Below are 22,589 nucleotides of genomic sequence, written 5' to 3' on the forward strand. Positions count from 1 at the left end.
GCCTGTTTTTGCTTCTCTGTCCTGTCATCCTGGGGCTTTTAACGTGTCAGGACCACTGTGCCAAACCCTTCGCACTGCATGAATGACTCAAATGCAGCGTCTCGGACGCGGCTGCTTTATTTCCCTGTGGTCTGATGTTCCACCTGGGGCTCAAAGCCACAGTCACTTTATTCCAGTACTAGTATTCACGTATGTTGCATAATGAAGAAGTTTGTCTTTGTGAGAGAAACCACGTACGACGTGTAATACACTAACCAGACGAGACAATTCCAAGGCCTGTCTGCAAGTAGTCCGAAAACCTGCCCTCCCCGCAGACTTCCATGGTTGAGCCAAAGCCGTTTAGAGCCGACCTTCGGATTTCCACTAAAGGCCACTTGATAGAGGGATTGTAGAAGGACAAGTGGAGCACCGCGGTCAGCCAGGGTCAAAGTCCTGGAATTCAAAGCGGCCCACGTTCCCTCGTGCCCTTCAGGCCTTCAACAGATTTGTTCTCCTGATAAGGATCAGATGCTGTTAACTGATACGCAGCAGATAGTGCAGCTGCAAACATACGTGAAAGGTGGGGGGGTTGGGGCAGATAGCTTGTCTGTGACTGTGTCTTTGCACATGTCAGGTTAAATTGAGGGAGAATGTGAGTGCATGTCGGTAGCCACGCTCCATGTCTCTCCCCTGGCTGTTTGCAATCATGGCCTCTCACTCACCGTGCACTTTCCACATCACTGTGAGCTCTCATGTTTCTCAACTCATGCTGCCTCAGCCGTATTAATGCGTCCAGAGGTCGGTTTTCACAAAGGCGTTTTGGGTGAAAGTAGGGATACATAATGTCTAATGATGGTGGTGCACGGGATCATGTGGCGGGATGCATAATTAACTTGATATGCCCATTTCTTATCAAGCTTCTGTAGATCCCAAGGAAGAGTCGCTTGCACAAGGATACTTTTATTTTTTGCCTTTACTCCGTTTCATTCAAAGCCTCTCCATTAGTGTCTCCAGACTGAGAGACCATATGGGGGACTGGCATTAGCCCTTGAGACATCTTGCCATTTTAAATATAACATGCTTGGATTTCACACTCGCTCACTCACATACTTATGTTTCACAGGCATGCAGAGCCTATGCGCAGTACACAAACATGTACACGCTAAAATAAACACATGCTAAAATGAACCGAGTGAGCCATGCACAGTAATCGCACGCATGCACATTTTAGCGGCACACGTGAGTCATCTTGCTGCTGCTGTGTGCGTGCAGCTCTGGAGGTCTGGGTTCCCTTCTCTTAGATCAGCCGTGTCCCTGGTTCATCGAGCTCATCCCGATCTGCTGCGTTCACGTACACAGTAGCTGTTCCTAATGTCTTAGAGGGGCTTACGCAGTCTTGCACAGTGTTAGGTCTGAGTTATTGCAGCACTGATCTCTAGTTAGTCCGCACTGTCCTCCCGTGGCCGACTCTGATTGCTTGTCTCAGTACAGGCCATTCCTCTTTGTGCGAGCTCATTCGGACTTGCCACGTTTAGCACGGATGGATTGACATGTCGCTGGATGAATGGACTTATTTTGTGGTGCTAGGCGGATGAATGGATGGCCTAATGGAAGGATTGATTAATGCTTAAGTGGGAGGCGAGGTCTGATTAATTGATAGATGTACTGAAAAAAATGGAGGCAGGAATGAGTAGTCACATGGTACTAAAACACACCATCAGACCTCTTACATCATCCGATAGCTCCCCATGTTCACTGTCACTGAGATTACAAATGAACCAACACATTTAGGGAACACAGATCCTCATAAACGTGCATCAGTTTCGCAGCACTGGACAATGAGTGAGTAGTGATGTGTTAAAAGTGGGCCTCTGTGCTGGACAACACACTGCTGTAGGATGCCAGGACAGCGGTTACCGACTCGTGTAGTGTATGGGAATAAAAGGGAATGACAGAAATGTGTGCAGGAGTGAGCGAACGGTTTCTTTTCTACATGCAAGAGTCACAGCACCCCCTGCAGATCGTTAGTGGTACTGCCTTATACGGGTCCTGGCATTATACAAAGATTCACATCATTTAAAATATGGCATATAGGCACTTCACATTGAATATAAGACACAGTTTACCATCCGCAACAAATCACCTTTGTGAGCAAACACATTACTGTGTGATAATGTCACCTATTAGTGTGTGTGGCTTATAAGACTGCATGTCATCAGTGGCTCACAGTGCACCTGTCTGGGCTGGTTGCGGCATGTCCTCACACTGCATTTGTGTGTGAGTGACACCACTGGGTCTGGATTATGTTGTTATTAATCACATGCTACCATCTTTCTTGGAACATATTCTAAAGTCCCATTCTTTCCAGCAGTGTGCATCTCTCTGCTATATCTCTCCAGAAGTCCTTATGCCATCCATTTATCCGGATCTGTCTATACCTAAGCAAACTGGTTTTCCTTTTCTACAGTGCTGGCATATGGAGAGACTTGCTGTTGCACACAGCCCCTGACTCACATCCCTTTCAGCAATAGCACCCTAAGCAGTCAAGCTCCATGTGATGTGCTGTTAACGCATGTGACCAAAATCAGATCAACGCTTGTCAGTCCTTTTCTCCTGTAGCTGTGCCAAACTGCTTAACAGTGCCTTCAGCTGTGGGGAGAACAGTTGCTATCGCTTCCCACATCTACAGCTACGCTTCCTAAAGGATGGAGGTTCTAATACCCCCCCTTCCCTCGGGGGGGCCAAGTATAAAAAGACTGAATCGCAGGGGCTCGACAAAACAGGCGCCTCTCAAGACACCCCGGGGTCCTTCAGGGCATCTTTCACGCTGTTGCATCATGCCTAGCTAAAAGCTAAGCTTGATTGAAAACTCTGAGCTGTAGAGATGCAGAGAAAGAAGGGGGTTTTGAAAGCAGTGAGAAGGCAGTTCCCAAAGCTCTATTCTTCCATGCTTCCTCTGTTTCTCTCCCTCTATCTCTCGGTTTCTCTGCCTCTACCTCAGTCTCTCTGTCCCCTCCTCTTTCTCTGCTTCCCTTGCATCTATTTTGAGACCACACAGTCTTTCATAACTTATCATTCTTTTCTCATGAGATTTCTCTATCTCTTTATATCCTGCAATCTCTGTGCTGCTCTATTCTCACTGAGTGGCTTGGAGCACAGTTGCCCATCTTTAATTCCACTCTATCTTCTCTCTCTTTCTGTATCTCTCTCAATTTGTCTTTCTCTCTCTGTCTATCTTTGTGTATGTATCACTCTAACTCTATTTATCTGTCTCTCATCAATCTATATCTTTTAATAGATTTCCCTTTTTTTTCCCTAGGAGAGAGGCTTTGAGATTCCTGTAGTTGTCCGGTAATTTTGATTAACGTAACAGTGAGCCACTTGCTTCTCATCATGGTTCTTTCTTGTTTGCCATAATGTTCCTTGTTAAAGGAGAGGCTGAAATACATTTTTTTAAAAAGCCTTCCTGAAATGACTAGGAACACAATCAGCTATTCTGTGAGGTTATTCTCGAATGATAAACCTCTTCCTTGTCTATCGCCCTATCCAGCATGACCAAAGTGACGCCTTCGCATGTCCGCCCTTGCTGTTTCTCCATCTCATTATTTCTCTCTCATCTTTCCCTCTCTTTTCCTCTTGATCTCCCACTCTACCGGCTCGCCCTCCCTGGCTCAGGCCCCACCATTATGCCACCTCTCGATGTGTAAAGCAGCAGGCACAGAGCAGCCTCCAGAATTACTGGGCACGGTTCTTTTCTCTAACCCCTTACCAACTGGCCACTGTCCATGCTGTGGCCAGGACAGCGTGTGAACAGACAGGCCAGTGCCTCGCCCATCTCTCTCGCTCTCGGGTTCCCAGTCCACTGTGCATATGGCATCGGGCGCAGACAGGCTCTCTCTCCCATGCCGTGGCCAGGTGGAGGCGTGTGTGGCATTTGCATATTCGCCCCAGATACCCACATGAGGTGTGGCTGTACGCCAGTCTCCACCACGCCACACCCACTGCATGCTCCGAAAAAGAGAGAAGCAGTACAAACAAGACTGTTTTGGTGCTTTGGGCTTTTCTGGTGAAACAGGCAGGATGTATTTCTATTAAAGACTAGAGTGGGAGCTACAGCCACTGTCACTGATGTGCAACCAGCACCCCAGCTCTGATTGTGGGTTTTGTTTTATACGGCTTCAGTTGCAATAACAGGGCACGACCTGCAACTCCCATCTTTCATCTCCAACTCTTTTTCATCCCTAAAACTAAATGCTGATAAGCGTGACCAAGGTGTCCAAGGTGCATCCTCCCTGAAGTGTTGCCTCCTGTTTACTGGCCAGGCTTCAGACCTCACCCTGCCCAGTAATAGCCAATCTACTGCCACCTGAGAACCTGGGAAGTGAAAAGGCTGCCAGGATACATTTCAGTCCTCTTTCCTGTGCCTTCATTTATATTCTACACACACACGCACACAGCCATTTTTTCCTCTGCTAGCTGTTTACCCAAATGCCGTTCTTCAGAGGCAGGAATTGCTAAAATAGCTGAGTTCAGTCCAGACATGTGAAGGCCGGTCCTCTTCATTTCCTTGTACACTTTGTTTATGCACAAATCAGGGTTGCTTGGATTAAACAAAGCCTAAAAGAAAAACGGCATCAAGGTTCATGGAAGGTTTTTGGCACAAATGTCTCGTGGTTTAAAACAGGGGTTCCTAAACCTCTTTTCAGGCTTCCTGTTTTAAGTAATGTAAGAAAGATTCCTGTAAATTACCATAGAGATTCTTCAGGGAGTCACATGACCTGGAGGTTGAGTGTTTGGCATGTTAAGAGCCAGTGAAATGTCTTTCCTTCATACAAGAAAAAGTGAATTCATGTCCCATAATTACTTTCCATATAATGTTTATAATGTGAAAATGTTTCCTATAGATAAGCTGCACGTATCGGCTTGCCAATAGCCAAAAGGGAACCATTAATGAACACTCACTGCCTTGATAAACACCTTTAATGAACACTCACTGCCCTGATAAATACCTTTTAACACAATTTCTTCCAGGTGCTTCACCTGGAAGAAACAACCTGGCAGGTGATATCTCTGTTTTGTACATGTTTAACACCCTAACAAAAGATCCAATTTGTAGTCATACAAATTATGTATGTTAATAATAGTTATTTAATAATCATTACATAACACATTAATTAAGCCTTAAATATATGTGTGGATATTGCAAGAAATTATAAGAGAAAAAAATTATGTGTATTTATTTAACTGCAATCTAAATGGTACTTATATAGGTAATAGCTGAGAGTTAATTTGCTGATTAAAGCAGGAGCACGGGAAACACATAACTACTTCATTAGCATATGTTTTTGTGTCTGGAAATTAGCCTTATGAAATTCTAAACAGGCAAAGTCAAAGATGGCCTCAGTCTTTCTCTGCATATTTATCTTCTGCAAGAAGCTTCAGAAGCACATAAAATAGAAGATGTCCAGAACTCTAAGTAAAGCCTTAATTCATAGTGGCTCAAAATATTATACTGGCCCATATTAAGTGGAATACTGTGTATTTTGATATGTTGGCCATTTATCCCAAATCCTTCTTACCCTGTCAATTCTCCTAATGTTTCTCTAATTTCTCTTTTTTTCATTTCTCATCTTTCATTTTTTCTCTTATTTCTCACTTCTCCTCTCATTTCACCTCTCTAATTTCTCATTTCTCCTCTCTTATTTCTCCTCTCTAATTTCTCACTTCTCCTCTCTAATTTCTCATTTCTCCTCTCTCCATCAGTGTAACAACGACTATGTCCCAGTGTGCGGCTCCAATAACGAGAACTATGAGAATGAGTGTTTGCTGCGGAGGGATGCCTGCAAACAGCAGACTGAGATTCTGGTGCTCTCCGAGGGATCATGTCCTGTTGGTAAGTCTGAGTGTGTGTACGTGTGTGTGTGTGTGTGTGTGCATTACTGTACCTCCCCACTTCAGTCTGACCCCCTCCCCCACATTGCTCTGCTTTGTGTGTGTGTGTGTGTGTGTGTTGCTGTAACTCCCACTCTGCTATGCAATTTCCTCACTTCAATGCATGATTCATATAGAGGGCCAATTATTGAGCCCTCAGTGAGCTGAAGCAGGTGGGGAAGAGCAGGAGCACCTGAATCCTGCAGCATAAAGGGCCTCCATCCCGGAAGTGGGAAACACTTGCATAGATCATGAAAACATACCTGCGGTTATGGTGGGTGGAGACCTGTAAGACATAACTGAGACTTATAATGATGCTGACATCACTGTGTTTAAGAAAATATAAAGCCCCTCTGGCTTAGCAGTCAAAGGGAAGTCTGAAAGAGGTAAATGAGTTATTTTTACATTTGTTTAAAAAGACTTAAAACACAAGAGCCACATTAAGAAAAGCAAACTCCAGGACTGGGTCACATCTCCAACAGTCATCAAGATAAAAGGTACTTTGAATGGAATTAAAGCAGTTGTGGCTTATTTTATGAATCGAGCCTAAAGGTTCATCTTCAGATTTATCCTCACTGCACAATTCCAGATCTAATTAAATTCATCAGGGGTTTTTCTTTGTTGTTGTTGCTTTTTGATTTAAAGCTTTACCTTAAAATGCTGTGAATTTCATAGAACCAAGGTCATCTTGTACATTTCACTATTGCTGAGTAGGAAGGTAAATAGTCTTGTATTGAACCAAAAAATTAAATACTGACTAAGTAAATGACACACGAGCCAAACCATGACCCATTAGGAACACAATTAGGAACAATTACCTGTCCCAGACTGAGCATGTCTCTAAGCAACCAGAGGTTATTTAAGGGTATCCAGAAAAGCCAAGTGGATTGGCCTGTTGCTAACATAACATTTACTCTTAAATATCTACTAACCGAGTTCAGCATTTTAGTGCATAAATCCTTCATTTTCAGTTTTGCGATAAAAGCACGCATTGAAAACCAGTTAACCACATCATAATCATTACCATGTGAATGTGGATGTAATTAACTGACCTGTGATTGGTACAGCAGTATACAAGAATCTTGGTATCATGATAGAGGCAACGAGCTTTGAGTCTCGCACCATATGGCCCTGACAGGCATCTTACAGCAACTGACAGGCATTTGAATGAAACTGAAGGCGTGGGTATCAGATGATTTATTAAGATCTTGATTAATCATCTTCCTAAAGAGAAGCAAAAGCCAGACGAACTGGCTAAACGCCTCATTTCAATATTCTGAAGGGGGGGACGGGTGGTTAGTGTTATAAATCAAACGGTAAGTAAGGAAGTAGAGAGTGACATGGTGTATATCGACAAGGCAGGTAGACATGTGGATGGATGTCTCTAGAGACAGACAGGAAGTCACTATAAAGCTGAGGAACTTGGTTGTGTAATATGTATCCTATTTCACCTTTTATACCCAGATTACAGTCACTTTATTACTTGAAAAATTCATTGCAAATAGACTAACTGACATTTAAAAAATCATGTAAAAAAAGCAAAGAATAAATGTGTCCCTAACAAACCAGTAAGCTGTACCGTCTTATCACAGTAGACATAAAAGCTGCGTAATTGGCCACTTCTTACTGGTTCGCCTCAGTCTCAGTGTAAAAAAATATATATTGCGCAATTGAATTATTCAAGAGATGAGCTTTTATAGTAATTGATTCATCTAATTTAAAGCTAAAGGTGCATTAACTCTTTTCAGTCACCAGTGTGCAGAGAGGCTAATTAACTTACTCAACTCCTCTGTCTTTACTTGCATTACTATTATTTAATGTATTTTATTATTTATTTGCCAACTGGTACAAAATACACAGTGCAAAATTGTTTGTGGTTTTGACTTAAAAAAGTGAAGAGAATTTAGAATCTTAAAAGTTTCAAATTGAACTTTGAAATGACAGAATAATCACTTCAGTTATACTTGCTAAAAGTTGTTTACTTTAAATTTTATGGTAGCCCAGTACAACAAAGCCTTCTATAGTGTATTTGCATATTCTGAACTGCTTGTGTGTTTCTTTCTTCTTCATCATTGCCACAGCTGTTATTCCTTTCTTATTTCATGATTTCTTGCTTGACATTGGCAAGCTTGAAACCATGACACTATGTTATGTTTTTGTGATCAATAAGGCAGAAGCGGAACTGTGCACCTGAGAGTGGTGAGAATCTCCTCATCAGAAGTGCTGTTTGAAAGCTAGTGGACTACATTGTATAATACACCCTTCATTTCATGTCACTTATAGATAAGAGGAAAAGTGAAATCAATAGCAACAGTGATAGTTCATGCCTTCCATTTTCATCAGGGGTTTTTTGGGGGTGTTAGTAGCTAATTGGATTGTGTGTGTGTGTGTGTGTGTGTGTGTGTGTGTGTGTGTGTGTGTGTGTGTGTGTGTGTGTGTGTGTGTGTGTGTGTGTGTGTGTGTGTGTTAAAGACTTGCTTATACAACTGTTAGTTCCATCCTTACAAACCGATTGGTTAAAAAGTTCTTTCAGCGGGGCGATACAGTATTGGCGTAAAATAAACCCATGCTGTTATCATGAATATCAGCAAGTGTTTTTCACACCAAAACTGCACCACACTGCTGACGCGTTGCTAGGTAACGACTAGCTTTATGCACCCCACACTTTGTTGTTTTGTGCATATACAAAATGGGAAATGAACACAGCAGATGACTTTTATAAGACATTTGACCTGCAGCCCGTTCAGTCAGACTCTGAAGGAGCGCGTGACCACAGATGCACATCAAATTTCGAATCTGCCATTACTTAGGTCACCTGCTGTGACTGCAGAACAATTAAACACACTGAGGCGGCCAGCAAAGCGAATGGCTGCATTAAGTAATTTTGGCACTATGCATTAATTTTTACATTCAGGATGGAATGTTTGAGCAGCAGGTTTAGTGGCTGAGACAGGAACTTGTAGCTGTTCTGAAAGAATGTGAGCTTATCTAAGAATAGAACTGAGGTTCTCGCATCAGATTCACCTATTTATAGTGATGGTCACAAAAATCCAAGATCAGAATTCAAACACCAAAATGCTTTACAGATACTGGCACTCGGGTTATCTGAGATGGATTTTGGATCCTTTCTGCTATTCTGTAAATAACCGTAGGCTCATATGGTTTTGAAGCTTGGCTTTATAAATGAAATTGAACGTTTTCACTCTCCTTGGCGAAGGAAATGTTTATTCTTAAACTGCTGCTGAACCCAGGATGAACGTGCCCTAAAAGTGTGGGACACAAACAGTCTGTTGTTATGAAGCCTGACTAACATTACTCTTACTCCAGTTTTGGGCGGTGAGGTACTGTTTTGCTGTGTTACACAGAGACAGATGTTTTGTACTTCGATTGTTGCTGAGTCAGACTCCATTAAAGAGCACCTAAATGGTCCAGAGTTCTCCAGACTCGGGGGGATGTTCAGAGAGAGAGGGAGAGAAAGAGAGAGAGAGAGAGTGTGTGTGTGTGTGTGTGTGTGTGTGTGTGTGTGTGTGTGTGTGTGTGTGTGTGTGTGTGTCAGAAAGAGAGAATGACAGAAAAGGGGATATAAAAAGAGAGAGAGAATGAAGTCAGGAAGAAGAGTTTATTTGAAATAGATAAAATTAAGTCAACTACAGATTATACAGAGAATACTTAGAAAAACGTATGTTTTTTTGTGTGTACATGCAGAAAATACCTCCTGATATTTAGGGAATTAATGGTTGAAGTGAGCAAAATTATCTGTCAATGGGTTAAGATAATTACTTCTCTTAAATGGATGAATAATTATACGTGGAAAGTATTAGGTAAGATCATTAATCTCATGAAGAAAAATCTTAATTTACTGCCCAAATAAGATAAAGATTTAAATATGCTCGATTAAAATGTGTTCTTTGTGTTTGTCTTTGTGTTCATATGTCTGTCTGTGCTGCTGGCAGGTGAGGTCATAATTCAGTAACCGCAGGGTGTTGTTTCGCATCAGTGAGTGAACATGTGCATGTCTCCTTTATATGTTCCGGGGGTGAAAAGTAATTTAGTGAAACAAGGAGCAGAAGAGGAGAGTGTTTGTCTTTGTCTCTACTGGGGCAGAATGGCTGCAGCAGGTCTGTTTTCTCCTCTTCATCTCTCCTTCTTCATCTCCTCTCCTCCTCTCTCCTCCTCTATCCTCTTCCCTTCTTCTCTCATCCCCTCTCCTCTCATCCATTTCCTCACTCTTCTTTCCTCTTTTCTTTCTTTCATCTTTCTACTCTTGCTGGCCTGTCATTTATGGTATCTTTTACTCATTAATTTTTCACTTTCATGATATCAGATCAAATTAGTGTGAGTTTAATAATGCATTTACATTAATAGCTTGCAAATGATTGATCTTGTGATTGTTTTATGGAGGATGGAGGGACGGATGATATTATGACGCCCTCTCAGTTGGAAAACAAATCCATAATAATAATCCGTTTTTGTTCCATGTACAGAGTCAATTTTTTCATTTAAAATTTGGATTGATTTCCTCTATCATATTTCAAATTTATTTATTTAATTTTTTTACGCTTTATGACAAGAATACATTTCAAAACTGCGGTTTTTGCTGTCATGCAGTACACTGAAATACAAGACTTTTGATACCAGCCCAAATATTGCAGAAGGTCTGCTAGGTTCAGTGGAGTTTACAGCACTCCCATCACCTAAATGTTCACACAAATCAAGTCCAAAGACACAGAGAGAAGGAGAGAGAGAAAAAGAGAGAGACAGTGAGAGCCAACGAGAGAGAAAGGAAGAGAGGAGAACGTGTGTGAGAAAGAGAGAGTTATTGACCACAAACTGGAAGCGGAACAAGGAATATACCAAAAACAACGTGGATGCCAAAAGTGAAAAAGCTGTGAAGGCACAGAATATTAACGGAAATTGAAGTACAAGTATATTTTTTCATCAAAATATAAATTAAACATAAGTGTTTTTCAGCTCTGCAGCATTTAGCCCTTGTAACGTCTTCAAGATGCTCCCCTTAACCTCAGACTCAAAGATAACCACCTTCAGCATGCCCCTGTAATAAATCCTGCTAGCTGAATATTACTCATTACATTTTACTTCATTTTACAGGACGAAACAACACACACAAGGAACTTAGTCACTACTGTTGTTATTAAACTACAATGTATTCTTTTTTTTTTAACAATTTATTGAAATGTGTTGAATATGAATCCGTTATAAGCCCAGCACAATGTGCAAAAACAGCTTCATCAAGTTTAATGGAAGGACATTCTATTCTTAAATATTCTTGTAAATGCAGTATACTTTTTATTATCCTGACCATATAAATCTAATCATTCTTGAGATTTTGTGAAACACATTTGGAGGCAGCGTGGCACAAAACATTGCCCTTCCATTCTCCCCCAAAGACGGGATACGGCTTCCCCGCAGGATCTGTATACACCAGCCAGGATTAGCAGACCCATGTAAGCACACAGGTCAATGGCCTCCATCTTCGTCCAGTCTTCTCCCTCGTTTATGAAACCTTGCATATTTGTCATTTCAAGGTTGATTTTTTAAAAGGCTGGTGTAATAAAGAAATGGAAGATTGATTGATGTCCTTGACATAGGACATGGCTAATCTCATAGGCCCTGCAGTTATCTTCATCACACTGTGTCCTGCTGTCCTACCCTGAACAACCCAGGGGAATGAGGACCATTGAAGCTTGTTCTTTGACAAAAAAAATATCTCTATTTCAGCTTGATGGTCTTCAGGGGAGTTCTTCCTCATCTGAAGCCGACTCATCGTGATTAGGGCTGTATTCCTCATTATCTTCTTCTTCAGACATCTTTTTTCTCTCTTGTCGCAATCTTGTTCCTCCTGTACATCCTTTGTAGTCAGCAGGTCAAGGACCTGTTGGGTGCTACAGCGTACACAAAAGAAATAATAAACTGGTGAACCTAGCAGACAAACCTGGTGCACACATAACAGACGAAGCTGGTGAACGCAGCAGACGAACCAAGTGCACACCTAACAGTCAAAGCTGGTGAACCTAGCAGACGAACCTGGTGCACACCTAACAGTCGAAGCTGGTGAACCTAGCAGATGAACCTGGTGCACATCTAACAGACGAAGCTGTTGCACACCTAACAGACGAAGCTGGTGAACCTAACAGACGAACCTGGTGTACACCTAACAGACGAACCTGGTGCACATCTAACAGACGAAGCTGGTGAACCTAGCAGACGAACCTGTTGCACACCTAACAGACGAAGCTGGTGAACCTAGCAGACGAACCTGGTGTACACCTAACAGACGAAGCTGGTGCATACAGTTGAGGTCCAGGAACCAGTCTTTTTGGTTCACTGAAACCCAAGTAGTGAGCAAAAGAGGAGAGCCATAAGCAAGAAACAAGGACTCTGAAGGATTGAGAAAGATGTTACATGGGGGAATGGTGTTTTCTCAATCCATCCAGTACTGTAGGAGACAATTCAGTGTTGGTGTTTTAGATGAGGGAGGAGGTACAAAATACTAAATGCAGGCATGCCAATGCTTCTCTTTTTAGAAAAAAATGTAATGTTGGATTTTTTAAAATAATTTTACCTCACCGTAAGGTTAGAGTTCTCTCATATTTTCAGTGTAAGATCAAGCCGATAGCTGCGTTTTTTCAGGGCCTTTTTTGCTCATCTTTACAGAGTTCTGTTAATCTATAGGGAACTATAAGGACCCAAATGTCAGTTTGGACTCCTTTAATCTACCTTTAAGTAGAACAGTTTAAACAACTTTAATCTACATTTAAGTAGAGCAACTTAAACACCTTTAATCTATATTTAAGTAGAACAGTTTAAACACCTTTAATCTGCCTTTAAGTAGTTCAGTTTGCTCCTGATTCTGAGAGATGCTTGAATTTGCATTGTTTTGGTAAAAATAATTTATTTGCAATGACCAAAGAACCATGGTTCTGTTGCAAACCATGTAAAATCCAAGTGAACCAAACTCTTGCTGTCATTGGTTCAGAAAACTGGTGTAGATATGTTGTGAGCAGATACTGATGCTCTTGTGTGTCTTACAGTACTGATTTTTATTTCCTATTCTCCAGTCACAGTGTAAGATTTTCTGAGGTGCCACCGAGTGAAGCTGCTTCTTTTGATATTTATATTCATATTTATTTGACATATCTGTTCAGCCATGGCTGTAGTTATGTTGTGTGCAGCGCTTGGTTTATAATATGGGTTTGCATGCTCATTTGTTTGCTTTTCTTGTGTTTGTATTGGTAAATATGATAGACCTCTGTGTGTGTGTGTGTGTGTGTGTGTGTGTGTGTGTGTGTGTGTGTGTGTGTGTGTGTGTGTGTGTGTGTGTGTGTGTGTGGTGTGTGTCTGTGTGTGTGTGTGTGTGTGTGTGTATGTGTGTGTGTGTGTGTTGGGTCTGTGTATCCATGTGGCCATTGGTTATCTGTGTGCAGTTGCAAGTCAAAAGGACAAACTTTGTCAAATTTGTCAACAAACATGAATGCATGCACAGATATAACTATATGGTGTCACATAGCTCACCTCTACTGATGTGTTACTGCTTTCTTTAGCTGAAGTGTTGCCTAGAATGTCTACAATAGGCTTTTTTCCATATCTTTGTTGTATAGGTGAACTGAAAGATTAATGTCATGCAATGAGATACATTTACCTTTTTGTCCAGCAGCTTTCCACTGGAGCATGTAAAAACTTAAGCATTAGAATGAACGTATGCTGATCTGGAAGTTACACTATATGAATACCACTAGTTGCATATAAGCTGTGTTGATTTTAAAGTTAAACAAACAAGGTATCAACGCTATTAAGTTCACCTTAAAGAAATGCAAAGTATTTCAGTGGGCAGACAGTTTAATGAGAGTCACTGAAGGAGCATCTTCGATGCTTAGCTAATGTCATCCCAGAGTGTGCTAAATCTGCTCTGCATTTCAAACAGACTACTTTCTTCCTTCCTCATATTTATATCCCAGCTCTTCACAGCATACTGTAGTTGAGTTTCACTCTCCAGTGCCCTTTCAATACATGGTCAAAATGTTCTCTCATTTTGAGGCTCCCGGGAGTGGCGCTGAGTAGCTCCAGCCGACTATCCCATATCCTGTTCTCTTTTTCTCCGGTGCTGATAAGTAGGCTATTTACCCTGCTAGCATTAGCGAGCATGCCACTCCGAGCTCGGGGTGAATAATGTGCTGATTAAAGGAACGGCCCCACTCATATTGAGTCATATCGAGTTGTGCTATACGGCACAGGGCAGTTAGCCATTAGCTCAGCGGCGCGTAACCGCAGAGTGAAACGGAAAGGGAGTTATTTTCTCTATTGGAAATCGAGGTTTAGATAGCGGCCCGGCACAAACATGCTCCACCTCATACCAGAGCACCTCTCTGGAGATGGGGTTCACATCCTATGAGAAAGGAATTTAGGAGGGTTTTTTTTGTTTTTTGTTTTTTTGTTTTTTCATTTGTGTCAGCAACCATCTAAGACATTTCAAACAATAAGCAGTTAAATAAATTAATGAATTAACCTTTGGGACTCAGGGTGTGTCATAGTGTGTCTTAATATTTTACTTTAAGTGCCTTTATGTATAATTTTAATTGCCTCACACCTGCACATCCAGTAGTAAGCCAGTTTAAATGTTTAGCCTCAAATATGCAGTGTCAGTTATTAGTTAAAGAAGTTCTAATCAGTGAACTGAGATGTTTTGTTTTGCTGTTTTACATGTTATCCTGTATTTTTGGTGTTCGGAGGTGCAAATGCATATCTAGATAAATATTGCAAATATTTCTATATAACAGAAATATTCGAAAAATATTTCTGTTGAAAATGGTGAAAATGGTTTGGTGTGGCAAATATACAAGTAAAGGACTTATCTTTAGTGTAAAATGTGTGAATGAACTTTCATTGTCAGAAGGCTTAGTTTCTAGGCAAGGTGATGGTAAATGGTCAGTTTCCTTCAGTTGAAGTTTTATTAAGAGAATATGCACATGACAGCACAGAGCACAGAGCAGATTCTCATTTCAAATTTGCATAAACACTGTGATGAGTACTTTTTGGGAGGGACCACCTTGCCATGTCTTACTTTACAAATTATCTTACAATATTATCATAATTACCATATTATCATAATTACCACATTATCACGCTTTTCATATAATTCTTTAATTTTTCAAAAAGATACTATTTTCATTATTTCTTTTGTTAAATACAATTAAAACTGTTGAGGAATTTCGGTGCTTTCTTGAATTTTTGGACTACGCTCCTGATTCAACAACACAGCTGCCAGCTGCTATACCACCAGATTAATTTGTCTGAGTATGCGTGTGTTTGTGAGGGTATGTGTGGTTTACCAGTGTGTTCAGGCATGCATATACATTAATGAGAATGTGTGTACATATGCAAGCCTTCAGAAGGTTTTGTTCCAGACTTCTTTCTAGATTCTTTTCAGTTTGGCAGTATTTCTCTATGAAACTCAATTTGCTTTACTGACTATTTTGTCCACTCATAATTCTGCTGTGTTCCTGTCGACACTGGCAGATCACTGCTTGAGGCTTTAAGGCAAATGTGTAGCCTGTGATCTGCACGTCGAAACAGCTCATGGAGACCTTGTAGGCTGGAAGATTTTTCTCTCAGTCTTCAAATGCCATTGCCTAGTGTTGTAGGGTTCCCTTTTTTTTGTGCCTTTGTTGTCATGTATTTTTTGCTTTTAAAAACTAAAAATACCTGTACATTTTTGTTTCATTTCTTTCAGTTGTTGTTGCTTTTGCTTCGCTTCAGCAATAGATCCTTTCTTATTTCAGTTGATCTCTTTTTTTTCTCTCTTATCATAGTTTAAGTTAACAGAGAAAACCTTGGCGTATGAATGCCACACCTAAGCATGACCAAATCCTTGTCGGTGTGCCTATTAATGCCATTATTAAATTTTGCTCTCCTGCTGAGTAAAGTGTGTAAAAAAAGTGTGTAAAAAAAATGTGCTTCAGGTGTTAGATGCAGAGGGGGGTTAATGACTTTCTCTCCTACCTCTCTGTCTGTCTGTCTGTGTGTGTGTGTGTGTGTGTATGTATGAGTGTGAGTGTGTGTGTGAGAGTGTGTTATCTTCATATCACTCCCGTCAGTCACAGGCAGGGACTGACAGGTTCTTGGCAGATTCCCACATGTGAAGGAGCAGTGCTGCCTAAGAGACACATGTGGAGTGTAGTGCTTGTAAACCACTTTAGCTGTGGTATTAGTGTGTGTGTGTGTGTGTGTGTGTGTGTATGTGTGTGTGTGTGTGTGTGTGTGTGTGTGTGTGTGTGTGTGTGTGTGTGTGTGTGTGTGTGTGTGTTTATGCACATTATCAGACCTAGCTTCATTTGTATATGTGTGTTCATTTGTATATGTGTGAGAGAGAGAGAGAGGGAGAGAGAGAGTGTGTGCCTGCATCTGTGGCAGCTACCTCCTTTCCCTTAGGCATTTATAAAGCATGCAGTAAAAATAAAAGGACTGCATCTTTATAAGATGTAGCTCTTAAAAGCTGTAAGAAAAAAAAAACTATAAGTTTTTTTATTCCCCATTGTAATCCAGATCTTTAATGAATTCAACCTTTGGCCATTTGTGCTTGTTGATTTCTCCTGTTTATGATAATCTTGTTTCCAGTTTTCACATGCAGTGGTTGAAATGTTCCTACACGACATCTAAGCAACACTGTATTTATTCTCATCACGTCTGCTTCCGTTATTCAAAGATTATTCTGCAGGTGTGACCTTGAGAATATGGATTCAATGTAATGATACACAAGTCTTGTGAAGAAGTTTCATAACTAATGGTTGTGTTTTTCTGTTACAGAGGCTGGCTCAGGATCTGGGGATGAAGGTAGAGCTCATAATGTGCACACACATGCCCATACATGCACACATGCATACATACACATACACACACATGTGCACATGTACAAACACACACACACAAGTATACACTCAGACACACATGCACATACATGTGCACATACACACACAAATATGCGCAGTCTTTCCTCCCTCTTTATCCGTCTTTCGCTTTCTCACACATACAATTTCCACTTTTTCTGTCAATCACATACTACTTAACACACACACGCACACACACACACACACATAAACACAATCCACCTCCAGTCATCTGTCCCTCTCTGAAAGTCCCATCCCACTGCAGATGTAATTCAATTACTGCCATGGTCATCCATTGTTGAGAGTAAGGAGTTATTGCACAGTCATCTAACCCCGCCCCCACCCCATCCTCCTGTGGTGAATGACAGCACTGGCTGCAGAGCTTCATGTGGAATAGGAGGCTCATCTGAAATGTCTCTGTCTTTCACACTGTCTTTTTGTCTCTCTCTCTCTCTCTCGCTCTCTCTCTCTACTGCTCCTTCTCTTCCTGTCTCTTCCTCTCGCACTCCTTGTCTGTTTTTTGTGTCTCTTTCACTGTCTACACCAAAACACTTTAGACTTTGAACAATGTGATGATACTTGCAGTACAGTAGGATGATACTGACAAGCCATTCAGAGGTAAATAAAAGTTTATTGGCTCTATCAGAATCAGAATCAAAATCAAGTTTTATTTGATTGGTACGGTACACATACAGGGAATTTGTCTTCGTGAATGCCCATATTATCAGACTAATACACTGGACTACACAGAATAGATATTGAACTAGACTTGGATAAAATAATTCCAAATAAAGTATTTTAAAATAGAGGTACAGGATAATGGAACACAGGTATAGATAGGAATGCTGAATGTGTAAGCAAGATCTGGAGAGACATATGAATTTATGATTGTTTCTGTTTCTGCCGTCTGTCATGGGTGAAGGTCTTGTCATTTCCTTCATTTTGACTTTTCAAACTAGTAACAAAATTGTAATATAGTGAAAATATATATATTTCAATGACACGCTTTTGTAAAACACACTTTAATAACAATGCAAGTAATCTTATGGCAGTAGTGCCATTTGGTGATCAAATAATTGAATATGAAATTTGAAAAGTAATTGAGTAGTAATTGTATTTGGACTTTCCATAATATTTCACTGGTGAAGTGCTGAATTCTTTTAATTGTTCTTTTAAGTCAGATTTATTTTATAATATATCAAACAAATGAAAGCTTCTCTATCAAGACAACTTTACAAATGCCATAAAAACCATTCATAAATATCAGACATTAAATTCTTGGAAAACCTGCAGTATGCCACTTGTCCTGAAGGTACAGTACTCTCCCTATATGTCCTGAAAGTATGGTATTCTCCCTTTATGTCCTGAAGGTATTGTACTCTCCCTTAATATCCTGAAGGTACAGTACTCTCCCTATATGTCCTGAAGGTACAGTACTCTCCTTATATGTCCTGAAGGTATTGTACTCTCCCTTCATGTCCTGAAGGTACAGTACTCTCCCTATATGTCCTGAAGGTACAGTACTCTCCTTATATGCCCTGAAGGTACAGTACTCTCCTTATATGTCCTGAAGGTACAGTACTCTCCCTATATGTCCTGAAGGTATAGTACTCTCCCTGTATGTTTTGAAGTTATGGTACTGTCCCTTTATGTCCTCAAGGTATGGTACTCTCCCTGTATGTGCCACTGTATGTTCCTATTGCATTAATTAATGAACAGTAAGGTTAAAAAATCTGGTAAAAAAAAAAAAAAATAGACTTGCCTTAGCAGCTGAGATGGATTGGTGAGACAAAGTGTGGATGACAAAGGGTTGGAGAGGAGAAAAATCAACTCAGAGACAAAAGAACAGTGAAAAGTCTGGTGGATGGTAGCATAAGTAATTTTGGTGGAGAGACAGAGTGAGAAAGACAGACAGAGAGAAAAAAAGATAGAAATTGAAAGAGAAGTAGATTAGGTAACCCCAGCAGCATTTTGGTGTGATTAAGAATTAAATGTATTTTAGGGGTTGGAGGTGAGACATAGGGCAAGCCTAGTGGGTGAGGAGGCCAGCTGAGAGCTAAGGAAGTTCACACCGGGGAAACAGGCAGCCTCACACTGTCGCCTGTGGGGCTGTTGGCTTAATGTGACAGAGCCACGACATTGTCCGCAGTACCGTGATATCTGACATAGCTGTCCAAAGGTACTGTGAGAATGTGTAATCGCTCTATTGTCAGCTGGCAGAAGATGATTGGTGATGTACTATAAAGCACTATAAATGTTACTCTAACCAGTGCATTTCAGCACACAGCACTTCATCAGGGTTAAAAGAAAATGAATCCAGGATATTTTAAATACACAATAAAGCAGGAGCCATATTTAAATATAACCAGTCAAATTACTGCAACACCCACAGACTGCAAATGTGTATCAGTACTGTTATATGTTCGGATGGCACATTATCAGTCATTGTGACCAACATGTCAGAAAAGTGTTAATGATCAATGACACTTGATTCTTTACCTGCATTTTGATTCTGAGGTCAAGATATGATTCACCTTTTCATATTTTATGTATGAAAAAATGTATTCGTTACACAGAGGTCTAATTATATTCTACATTATATTCTATATTATATTCTACATTATATATAATATATTATATATTTATATTCTAGATAGGTTTGGCTCAAAATCAAATTTTATTTACAATAAAATATTAAAAAATAGCATATCCCTGTGTAAAAAGTGATCTTATGAAACAGTGTAGTTGAGCTGTAAACTACAAATCTGAATAGCCTCTTAAATCTGATATAGTGCTGTGCAAACATTTCAGTAGACTCCAGAAAAAAGAAACTATTTATCTGTGCAATAAGCATTTATATGCATGTAAAAACTTTAATACATATAAATAACCTTTCATATAATACAAAATTCATGCAATTAATCTATAACACCCATAATTAACCTTTAAAATAATAATGTTTAAAATGAAACATTAATACAATTAAACATTTATACAATAAAAAGTAAGTAGAAGAAATCTTGTGAGATGTTTAGAAGAATTCAGCTTTGGTTCAGAAACCTACAAGAAGTTTAGCTTGAAAAATATCTATCAGAACAGTAATGATTTCAAACAAAAACAACATGCAGCCAAAAAATAAGAGGTAGCAGAAACAGAACTCACAGAAGAGATTTTTTGGATCAAATAAACCCTTACTGCCCTGATAAATGCCTGTTGGGTGCCCTATGGTTTCTGTCATCTACTGCAGTATATGAGAAAACCTTAGGATTATATATGAGAAGGCATTAAGGGTGGTGTAGATGATATAGTTATAAAATTTCAGTGTACTGTTCTGCACTTAATTTTTTGATGCTGTTTTTACAATACACACCTAGACACTGTGGTGTGTGTGGATGTTTCCAGCTCGCCTTGGCCATTTCAGAAACTTGATTCTTCTCACAGCAGAAGTTGTCTTCATGAACAGATTCTCCCAATAGTCTGCGTTGGAATCTCTCTCCTGAGTTTTGTGTTGATCCGAGAGGTGGAAGCTCATTACTTTAGTTTACAAAGCAGTTGTTTTACATGTTGTTGCTCTTATTTACATGTCCTCACTGTTTTGGCTCCTCGTTTCTTTTCTTCTCCTTGTCTTTTTGCACATTCGCCCTCATATTTGTTTATGTCTTATGTGTAGACAGGTATGATTGTTATATTACTGTAAACAATGACAGTCCTAATTGCAGTGATCAATTGTGGTACCAGCGCAACCCTCAGTGATGCACCACTATGGATTCCCGAGCACTTCATTAATCCTAATTACTGTACAATGGAATCCATTTACTCTATGGCCGGGGATCCATGTCAAGAGCAAATTATGTATTTAATGTAGTTAGATTTTCTATAATCAATACAGAGTTGCACAGTGGAACCTATTACACAGAGAGAACCTCATGAAAAGTGGGTGCTATTGTTTTTATTTGTTTATTTTAGCAGGTTGCTGTGGGTGACTTTTTACTTTAAACAGTCGTTTTGTCTGGCCTCAGACTGTTATAAAAACACTTTGGCATTGTTACCAGGGAGAATTAATGACTTTACCCTCAGGAGGTGACAACAGTCAGCCTCTCCAGCCGCTCTGAGCTGAGACCTTCCTCGGTCACCGTGGTATCACCATGGTAACAAGGTTAGGGGTTCGGGAAGGCGAGTAATCTAATCTCTCCATTTCAGCTGCTCTGATAAAGGGGATTTGTGGCATGGTATGGAATAGCCAAACAGGGTCACCAACTCAGGGAAAGATCCTGGTTGGACACTCAGTATGTGCAGTAACATTTAACATGGGCTATTTCTATCCTGTAATTTCCTACACAGTTGCTATGGGCGACCATATGATTGTATTTGAAAACTCAGATCAGATGAGAACAAAGGTCAACTTGATCTCAGAAAGAGTTCCAAAGAACTATAACAGAATCAGCGCAATTTATGGTATTCTGGTCGCCAGTGCCAGGCTGACAGTGGCCATCTGTGAAAATGTATACTATAAGAACATATGTTACAATATATCTATAATACTTATCTATAGTGTTTATCTATACCACTCCTGTACACACAACATCTACTGTACTTATACTTATACTATATACTTATATGTAATATACTGTATCTACAGTATAAGGCAGAATAGTCGGCTGTAAAACGTGAGTCAGAGGATATTTATATATTTATTTCTTATATGAATGCATATTATTGAGAAGCCAAGGAATTATACAAATGCAAATGGAAATCTGCTTTGATTTAAATCAGTGCACCCTGTGCTTAACAAAAAGAGCTCCTTCACAAAACCACTCAGCCCCATCCACACAATTCAGCACCCTGATAAAGGAAGAAAACAAAGGGATTTTTGCTTTCTCTCAATGTAAACAAAAATGAAAAAAAAATGGAAATGACTCAGAGAAAATGTAAATGACTTCTAATTTTTTTTTATAGTTATCACAGATGAGACACCTTAGATTTTCTCTCGCTATGTTTCAGGGGCAAGGCCATCTGTGGTCCCAAAGAGAGGTAGAAACACAGTCATCTTATGGTCCTTTCCAGCTTTGTCAGATACCTCTAGAGGTATTAATATAGTCTGGGCAAGCTTTGATGAAATGTAAATCTCTGTCAAACTCAATGAAATGAAACAAAGGGAAGCGAGGAATGGAAGGACCGCTGTCACTTAACAGAAAAAAAAGCCCTTAAAAAGGCCCATGCTGTATTAATGCAGGTCACCGCTTGGCAGGAGCAGATTTCTATTATAATGCATGTTGGAAAATCTAAAATAATGACTCAGGCAGGTTGAAAGGAAGAAGAACGTGCACAAACTGCACTGGATACATAAAGGTGCAGTAGTGGCAGGATTAAGGAGAGATTACCAGGGTAGAGAGTCAGGGGCCATTGTGCCTGGCAAGGCTTAGAGGAGCAGAAATGAGTGAAGGTGAAGAGAAAGAGAGGGGTTAAAGCTGTAAATAGTAACTTTAGTCAGTTAGCCTTTAATTGGTTATCTTTTGGTCAGATAGTATTTGGTCAGACAGACGTTAGTCAGTTAGCCTAAATCAGTTTGCCTTTAGTCAGTTAGCCTAAATCAGTTAGCCTCTGCTCAGTGAGCCTTTAATCAGTTAGCCTTTAGTCAGTGAGCATTTGGTCAGTTATCCTTTAGCCAGTTAGCCTTTGGTCAGATAGGCAGGATGTCTGCTGCTATGACCCTGTGACTATCATTAAAATCCAGAATAGATGAAGGCAAATTTAATCATCATTTCCAAAGGAGTTCAA

At 40.2% G+C, this 22,589-nt stretch overlaps 1 protein-coding gene across 1 annotated transcript in view; it reads left to right on the forward strand.

Moving 5' to 3' along the window:
* Nucleotides 1-22,589, forward strand: part of tmeff2a (transmembrane protein with EGF-like and two follistatin-like domains 2a) — a 71,458-nt gene that overhangs the window by 24,358 nt on the left and 24,511 nt on the right. Inside the window, 2 exon segments of the mRNA XM_027006793.2 lie at nucleotides 5,743-5,872; nucleotides 16,732-16,758. Coding sequence (XP_026862594.2) covers nucleotides 5,743-5,872; nucleotides 16,732-16,758 — 157 coding nt within the window.

Source organism: Electrophorus electricus, chromosome 25 (assembly GCF_013358815.1).
Source record: "Electrophorus electricus isolate fEleEle1 chromosome 25, fEleEle1.pri, whole genome shotgun sequence".
In the NCBI taxonomy this organism is placed as follows: Eukaryota; Metazoa; Chordata; class Actinopteri; order Gymnotiformes; family Gymnotidae; genus Electrophorus; species Electrophorus electricus.